This window comes from Dipodomys spectabilis, unplaced genomic scaffold, assembly GCF_019054845.1.
Source record: "Dipodomys spectabilis isolate Male_0828 unplaced genomic scaffold, ASM1905484v1 ptg000815l, whole genome shotgun sequence".
NCBI classification, from domain to species: Eukaryota; Metazoa; Chordata; class Mammalia; order Rodentia; family Heteromyidae; genus Dipodomys; species Dipodomys spectabilis.
The window spans coordinates 149,610-158,847 of NW_024871492.1; the positions used below are offsets into that span (position 1 = coordinate 149,610).

Here is a 9,238-nt window from a genome sequence, read left to right on the forward strand (position 1 = left end):
TCATCGGTCCCTGGGTCCCGGGCGCCCCTGCCCTGCTGCGGCTGGAGTGTGGCTTGCTTCTATACCCAGCTCTTCTATTATTTTAGTCTATTACTATCTTCATTTTATATCCGTGCTGGGATTTGAACCCAGGACCCGGGCACTTTTTCCACTCAAAGCTAGCACTTTACCACCTGAACCACAGCTCCATCTACTTCCTGCCTTTTTTTTTGGGGGGGGGGGTTGGGTCACTGGGGCTTGGCTGCCTGGGCTGGCTTTGAACCATGATCCTCAGGTCTCAGCCTCCCGAGTAACTAGGATTATAGGTGGGAGCCATGGAGCCCTACTTTTCTGAATAAACATTGCTATTGCTTGCAGTTCTCTTGGGGAGACACAGGACTCAAGGACTCCAACCGGATATCCTGCTAATCGAGCGAACCCCCAAACCCTTCCTTCGACTTCGCCGTGAAAGTGATGGTTTGGTTTCAGCTGGCTGGTGGCTGTGGGGAAAACAGCGAGGGTCCCGCACGGACCCCATTACACCTGTGATCCCGGGACTCCGCCATCCCGAGTCCCACGGGCCCTGTCCAGCATCTCCTACCTTTCATGATTGCCACCTGCTACCGTGCAGAACACAGCCCTGCACGCCTTCCTGTCACCACCAATGGAGGAACCTTCCAGATCTGGCCCAGGGTGGGGGAAGATGGAGAGGTGTTCCAAACTGTCGTAGCTGCCCCTGCAACTGGGCCGAGTCTTAATAGGAATGATTTCCGGCCAGTGGTGCACGCCTGCTATGCTGGATACTCAGGAGGCTGAGATCTGGGGATGGCGGTTCAAAGCCAGCCCGGGCAGGAAAATCCATGAGACTCTTATTTCCCATGAACCACTCAGAAAACCAGAAGTGGTGCTGTGGCTCAAGTGGTAGAGCACCAGCCTTGAGTGAAAGAGCTCAGGGACAGCGCCCAGACCCTGAGTTCAAGTCCAGGACAAGAAAGAGATGAAAAAAGAAAGAAAGAAGGAAGGAAGGAAGGAAGGAAGGAAAGAAGGAAGGAAGGAAGGGAGGAAGGAAGGAAGGGAGGAAGGGAGGAAGAGAGGAAGGGAGGGAGGCAGGGAGGGAGGGAGGGAGGGGGAAGAGGAGGAGGAGGAGAGGGGAGAAAGATTTCTCTCAGCAACCCTTACAGAAATGTTTCAGGTGTGTGTGTGTGTGTGCGCGCGCACGCGTGCATGCCCTGGTGCTGGGACTTGAACTCAGGACCTCCCTTTCCCGCTTGGCTTTCTCACTCAAGGCTGGCGCTCCACCACTTGAGCCACGCCTCCACTCCTTGCCTTTGTGCTGGACACAAGAGGCGCACAGATTTGTCTGCCCGGGCTGGCTTTGAACCTCGATCCTCAGACGTCAGCCCTCCTGAGCAGCTGGGATGACAGGCGAGTGCCGCGCATCTTTTCTTGAGTTTTGGTTAGAGACGAGTTGCTGTGGGAAGAACCACGGAACCGCAGTGAGTCATCAAGAAAAGGGTTTAATGAGAATATTCAATACAGAGCGTTTCTGTGAGGTTCTCTCCCGTCAGGCCCAGGCAGGAAGAACGGGAATACCGGGTGTCATGGCAAAAGGTCAGGTGTCTGACGTGAATTTACCTGGAGAAAGGCGGGCGACGGCCTTTCACTTCTTAACCACCTGTTTCTTGGCCCAAGAAACATCTCATGAAAGGAGCAGTTTCTCAGGAAGCTATTTTCATGCACACAAAAGGTGTTGAACAAGATCTAGAACGTTTTCATTTGTGCCAGTCCTGGGACTTGAACTCAGAGCCTGAGCACCGTCCTCTAAGATTTTGTGCTCAGGGCTGGCGTTCTACCACTTGAGCCATAGCTCCATTTCTGACTTTTCTTGGGTGGGTTCATTGGAGATCAGAGTCCCACGGATTTTCCTTCCCCGGGCTGGCTTCGAACCGCGATCCTCAGATCTCAGCCTCCTGAGCAGCTGGGATGACAGGCGGGAGCCACCGGCGCCCTTCATTTCTATTCGATTTGCCCCTTCAAAGTGAGCCAAAGAAGCAAGGAGAGATCTGCGGTTGTTTCTATCCACGAAGCCTTTTTACATTCTTAGGTGAGAGTTTGGTAAAAATAAAAAATGGCGTCCTTGTGTTGGAAGTTGAGAAAAGAAAATAATAATAAGCACCTGCCACTGGCGGGACGTGATTTTAACCCAAAGGTGAGACAAACAAAGGCCGCCGCAATCTCCGTGTCCTGTGTTCTTCTGATGTGTTCAGTGCGGGTACTGGGGCTTGAACTCAGGGCCTCCTGCTCCTCCATGGCTTTTTGGTGTTTGGTTTTTTTCCCCCTCAAGGCTGGAGCTCCACCATTTGAGTCACCGCATTTGTGCTGCTTAATCTAGGGGAGATAACGAATCTCCTCTCTCGCTGGGGTCTGCCCCAGAGACCGTCTTTGGAACCACGATCCTCCGGATCTCAGTGCTCAGATGACAGGTGTGGGCCATTCAGCACGCTGGCCACCACAGAGTGGTTTTTCTGCATGTGGAAGAGTGTGGTTTCTGGAGTCTTGAATAACTTGGTTGGAGTTATTCACGGAAAAAGGGGTGGAGGGGGAGAGAAAAACGACTCTGGGCTGGCTTCTAGATCAGTTAAAGATACTGGCCTCCTCCTCCTCCTTCTCCTCCTCCTCTTCCTCCTCCTCCTCCTCCTCCTCCTCCTCCTCTTCCTCCTCCTCCTCCTCCTCCTCCTCCTCTGCTCCTCTCCTCCTCCTCCTCCTCTTCCTCTTCCTCCTCCTCCTCCCTCACATCCAAACTCCCATCCAAGTTGGATATCTTGCGGTCAGGATTCAGTTGGGCCTTGGCTGCCCTCGGGGGTCACGAATTGGACCTTGGGGACCAGCAGGGCTGCGTTGCTCTTGCGCAGAGAGCTGTTGGTCCTCCTCATGGAGTTGTTCCTGCGCATGGAGTTGCGCTTGCGCAGCGAGTTCTGGTGGGACAGCTCGCTCTTCTGCAAGGCCTGGATGAGGATGGACGGCTTCTCGTCCAGTTCCCGGGCGCTGCAGCGGGGAGCGGCCACCTTCACCGTGTTGCCAAACTTGGAGTAATCCACCGAGTACACGCCCTCCTCCTCGGTGACGATGGACACGAAGCGGTGGCCCCACTGGATCTCCTCGGCCACGTACGAGGTCCGGGCTTGGGTGGTGATGCCTGTAGTCTCCACCACCCCCTCCAGGATGACGATGACCTCCAGGTCCTGGGTGGCCAGGTCGTTGGCCGAGATGTCATACAGGGGGCTGCGCTTGTCGATCACGTGGCAGATGATCAGCGGGGCCACCAGGAAGATGTTGTTGCTCTCGATGGGGTTGTCCACGGGGATGTCCACCTGGTGGATGGGCACAACCTCGCCCTCGGGGGTGGTGGTCTTCCTGACCACCTGGATCCTCACCGAGGCGCTGATGATCATGCTCTTCCTCAGGTCCCCCACGCGGAACATGAAGCACAGACGGCCGTTCCTCACGGCGATGACGGCGTGGCGGCTGAAGATGAGCGTCTCGGCCCGGCGGTGGGCCTGGGCCGTCTTCATGAAGATGCAGCCCAGCATCACGGCGTTGATGATCAGGCCCACGATGTTCTGCAGTATGAGCACCGTGATGGCCAGCGGGCACTCCTCCGTCATCATCCGGCCTCCGAAGCCGATGGTCACCTGCACCTCGATGGAGAAGAGGAAGGCGGAGGCGAAGGACCTGCCCGAGAAAGCAAATGGATCATGGTTGGGAGGATCTGCGTTGTCCAGGATGGAATCACCCACTGCTTTGGCTGGACAAGCGCCAACCCGGGTCTTCCCGGGACCCAGATGTTTAACTACAGAAAAGCTGGTTGCTGTCCTTCTGCTGCTAGTTTTCATTGGTGCCAGTCCTGGGACTTGAACTCAGGGCCTGGGCGCTGTCCCTGAGCTTCATTGGCTCAAGGCTAGCACTCTATTCCACTTGAGGCACAGCGCCACTTCTGGCCTTTTCTGGGTCTGTGGTCCTGAGGAATAGAACCCGGGGCTTCATGCATGCTAGGCGAGAGCTCTACCACTGAGCCACCTGCCCAGGCCTCTTTGGGCTGATTCTTTCCTGGGCATGTGGGACCAGTGGCCGCCATGTTGGCTGTGTGGCCGCCATGTTGGATGAGTAGCTGGACCTGACACGTGGAAACTCGCTGGAGTTTGGACCTGGGGTCACAAACTCTGGCTTCAAAATCACACCCCAAGCTGAACCTTCAAAGGGCTATTAAATGTTCTTGGAGAGACTAGCCAAAATATCAAATGCATTATTTTAAGGACAAACACAGTTACTATCTATCTATCTATGCATCTATCTATCTATCTATGCATCTATCTATCTATGCATCTATCTATCTATCTATCTATCTATCTATCTATCTATCTGTCTGTCTGTCTGTCTGTCTGTCTGTCTGTCTGTCTGTCTATCTATCCAGCCAGCTACTTTCCCTCTGTATCTCTCATCTATGTAGCTACCATTTATTTCAGTCTCTTAACCTATCATCTATGTATCAATCCTCTCTCTCTCCCTCCCCTCCCTCCTTGCAATATATTCCCAGGGTAACATTTTATTAATGCTGTTTACTCATGCAGTATGTGAATGCATTAGCATAATAAATGTCAGGAGGAACCATCACGTTACATTTATAGGTGTATTTTGTGAAGTACATTACATTCTCAAAGGCTTAGCCGACTTTGTAGGATATTCTTCCCGGGAGCTGTTTATTATTTAGTGCATTAACTGTTGGCGTTTAAGAGGCTTGAGTCACATGGAAAGTATTGCTCAATGACCGAACTTTCCGTTATATATAATTGTCAAAATCGTAATCACCAGCCAACATTTGGTGTGTACCTTATCTAGACAAATCACAGTGCCTGACATTGGTATAAAATGTATCATTCCAAAATACTAGTCATTGTGCGTGTGTGTGTGTGTGTGTGTGTGTGTGTGTGTGTGTGTCTGTGTCTGTGTGTCCTCAAGTTTGAATTCAGAGGCTGGGTGCTGTCTCTGAGCTAGCTATAATCTAGCTCTCTACCACCTTGAGCCACAGCTCCACTTCTGGTTTTCTGGTAGTTTATTGGAGGTGAGAGTCTCACAGACTTTCCTGCCCAGGCTGGCTCTGAACCACCTTCCTCAGATTTCAGCCTCCTGAGGAGCTGGGATGACAGCTACTCAACATGAGCCACCAGCACCCAGCTGAAACTCTTAACTTGAATGAACTGTGAAAAAAGCCACAAGTGGAGCTGTGGCTCAAGTAGTAGAGCGCCAACCTTGAGCAAAAAGACCTGAGGGACAGCGCCCAGGCCAGGAGTTCAAGCCCCAGGACTGGCACAGGGAGAAAGAGAGAGAGAGAGAGAAAGAGAGAGGAGGGAAGGAGGGAGGGAAGGAAGGGAAAGAAGGAAGGGAGGGAGGAAGGGAGGAAGAGGAGGAAGGAGGGAGGGGAAAGGAAAGGCTGAGATTAATCTGACCAGTTGAAATATCCCGTGTGAACCCCTTTCACAATTAACCAGCAACACTAAAGAACTCTAGTGTTTTCTGTACCTTTAGGCCAACTTCTAATTTCTAAATCCATTGCAACCGACCTGCTGTGTTAAGACAATCTTGCTATAGTTATTTATTTTCTTTTTAAGCCTATTTTTAAGGTTCTCCTTTCTCCCCCCTCAAATGCTATTTCTGAAAAACACCACGAAAATGGTCCATACACGATCCTTTTACTTGATTGCATACTGAAAATTAAATGTATGCCTTTTTTTTTTGGTCTGAGACTTGAACTCGGTCTCGGACACTTTTGCTCATTCGATGGCGCTCCACCGCCTGAGCCACGTCTCCAGCCCCAAAGGTGTGCTTTTGGAGTCAGGGATCCTTTGAGCTCAGACACGTTTTAAACAACTGGTATTTGCTGTTTTGAAGGTCTTCCCCAAGGACTGCCACCTCCGTGTCAGAGAATATTCTCTATCAAGTGGCATTTATAAGGAGTTTTTTAAAAATATGTTTAATACGTTTTATTCCCTCCTTGATTTTGCTTATTCCTGAATGTTCTAGAACCAAACATTTATTTCCCCATCCACAAAATGAGAGAATAAGAGAAAAGGCATTTAAATATCTATATCTGTCCATCCACCTACTTATCCATGCGTTCAGAAGCCACCATCCGTGTATCTATTATCCGTCCATCTAGCATATATCTGCGGTCGTCTATCAAGCTATGAATGTGTCTCCTGTCAGTCATTTAACCTCTATCCCTCTACCACCCGCCTTTCTGTCATCTGGTCTATGCATGCTGCGCACCATCCACCTCTCGTTGGATCCATTCATGCTGCCTGTCCATCCATCTCTCATCCAATCAATCCGTCAGTCTCTCATCTCTCCATCAGCTAATCAATCTATCATCCAGCTCTATCCATCCATCGATCCATCATCTATCCACTAATCCATCCATCGATCCACCATCTAATCGATCATCTATCATCAAAACACTTCAGCTATCATTTATCCATCGATGTATCTATATCTCATCGAATCTACCAGTTCACCTATCTATCTAGCCACCTAGCCATCGACCTATCATCTATCTACCTACCTACTTATCCATCCACCTATCTGTACATCCATTGATCCATCCATCCATCAACTATCTATATTCACCTATTTATCATCCATCTATCCATTCATAATCTATCCATCTTTGTATGTAGGTCCATAAGCATTTATGTGTATCTATCTATCCATCCACCTACCTATCCATCCATCTATCCATCATCTAATCAATCATCTATCACCAAAACACTTCAGCTATCATTTATCCATTGATGTATCTATATCTCATCGAATCTACCAGTTCACCTATCTATCTAGCCACCTAGCCATCGACCTATCATCTACCTACCTACCTATTTATCCATCCACCTATCTGTACATCCATTGATCCATCCATCAACTATCTATATTCATCTATTTATCATCTATCTATCCATTCATCCATTCATAATCTATCCATCTTTGTATGTAGGTCCATAAGCATGTATGGGTATCTATCTATCCATCCACCTACTTATCCATCCATCTATCATCTATCATCTACCACCTACCTATCCATCCATCATCCATCATTTATCTATATTCATCCATTTATATATTATCTGTCCATCCATCTATTCATCTACCATCTATCATCTACCTACCTATCCATCCATCCAACCATCCATCTATCCATTTATCCATCTATGTATGTATCTATCCATCCATCTAGCTATCTATCTACCCATCAATCCATCTATGTATCCATCCATCCATCCATCCATCCATGTTTCCATCCATCCTTCCATCCATCCATCTATGTACCTATCTATTCATCCATCCATCCATCTATCCATTCATTTCTCCATCTGTCCATCCATCTAGCTATCTATCTATTCATCCTTCCATCCATCCATCCATCCATCCACGTACCTACCTACCAATTCATCCATCCATCCATCTGTCTAACTATGTATCTATTTATGTATCTATCCATCCATCCATCCATGTATCTATTTACCTATCCATCCATGTATCTATCAATCAATGAATCTATCTATCCATTCATCTTTCCAACAATCCACCCATCCCTCCATTCCCAGCCCCGCCCCGCCCTCGCCCCGCCCCACCCCAGCCCCGCCCCCGGCCCTGCACAGGCCCTCCCGGCTCCGCCCCGGCCCCGCCCCCGGCCCTGCACAGGCCCACCCGGCCCCGCCCCGGCCCCACCCCAGCCCCGCCCCCGGCCCTGCACAGGCCCTCCCGGCCCCGCCCCGGCCCCGCCCCGGCCCCGCCCCCGGCCCTGCACAGGCCCTCCCGGCCCCGCCCCGGCCCCACCCCAGCCCCGCCCCCGGCCCTGCACAGGCCCTCCCGGCTCCGCCCCGGCCCCGCCCCCGGCCCTGCACAGGCCCTCCCGGCCCCTCCCCAGCTCCGCCCCCGGCCCCGCCCCCGGCCCCGCCCCGGCCCCGCCCCCGGCCCTGCACAGGCCCTCCCGGCTCCGCCCCGGCCCCGCCCCGGCCCCGCCCCCGGCCCTGCACAGGCCCTCCAGGCTCCGCCCCCGCCCCGGCCCCGCCCACTCACCACACGTTGGTGACGCACACCGGGGGCGGGGCCGCGGCGGCCGCGGCGTGGATGTAGGCGTGCAGGTGGCCCCGCCCCGCCCCGGCCCCGCCCCGGCCCCGCCCCGGCCCCGCCCACTCACCGCACGTTGGTGACGCACACCGGGGGCGGGGCCGCGGCGGCCGCGGCGTCCATGTAGGCGTGCAGGTGGCCCCGCCCCGCCCCGGCCCCGCCCCCGGCCCCGCCCCGGCCCCGCCCACTCACCGCACGTTGGTGACGCACACCGGGGGCGGGGCCGCGGCGGCCGCGGCGTCCATGTAGGCGTGCAGGTCGCCGTGCGCGAAGGCCACGAGCCACCAGACGAGCGCGAAGAGCAGCCAGCTGCAGAGGAAGGCCATGGTGAAGATGACGAGCGTGTGGCGCCACTTGAGGTCCACCAGCGTGGTGAAGATGTCCTGCAGGAAGCGGCCCTGCTCGCGGATGTTCTTGTGCGCCAGGTTGCAGGCGCCGCTCTTGGCCAGGAAGCGCGCGCGCGCCGCCCGGTCCCGCACGCGCGGCCGCCGCAGGTTCTCGGCCGCGATCCGCGCCAGCACGAACTCCTCCGGGATGATGCTCTTCCGGGCCAGCATGGCGCCGCGGGGCGGGGGGGGGGGGGCTGCGGCACCCCGACAGCGTGAGCAGCCGCGCATGCGCGGAGCCGGGAGCCCGCCCCCACCCGGGACCCCAACCACCAACCAGACACCAACCACACCTAACCACCAACCAACCACCAACCACCACCAACCAACCACCACCAACCACCACCAACCACCACCAACCACCACCAACCACCAACCACCAACCACCACCAACCACCACCCACCACCAACCAACCACCAACCACCAACCACCACCAACCACCAACCACCAACCACCACCAACCACCAACCACCAACCACCACCAACCACCACCCACCACCAACCAACCACCAACCACCAACCACCACCAACCACCAACCACCACCAACCACCACCAACCACCACCAACCACCACCCACCACCAACCACCACCAACCAACCACCAACCACCACCAACCACCAACCACCACCAACCACCAACCACCACCAACCAACCACCACCAACCACCAACCACCACCAACCACCAACCAC

At 53.8% G+C, this 9,238-nt stretch overlaps 1 protein-coding gene across 1 annotated transcript; it reads right to left on the reverse strand.

Annotated features, from left to right (window-relative positions):
* Positions 1 to 2,774: 2,774 nt before the first annotated feature.
* Kcnj8 (potassium inwardly rectifying channel subfamily J member 8) lies at positions 2,775 to 8,734 on the reverse strand. Its single transcript, XM_042673384.1, has 2 exons — positions 8,353 to 8,734; positions 2,775 to 3,711 (listed from the first exon to the last, which is right to left on the reverse strand). Exons 1-2 carry the CDS (start codon positions 8,715 to 8,717, stop codon positions 2,808 to 2,810), a joined length of 1,269 nt encoding a protein of 422 aa, XP_042529318.1. The 5' UTR covers positions 8,718 to 8,734; the 3' UTR covers positions 2,775 to 2,807.
* Positions 8,735 to 9,238: the final 504 nt, after the last annotated feature.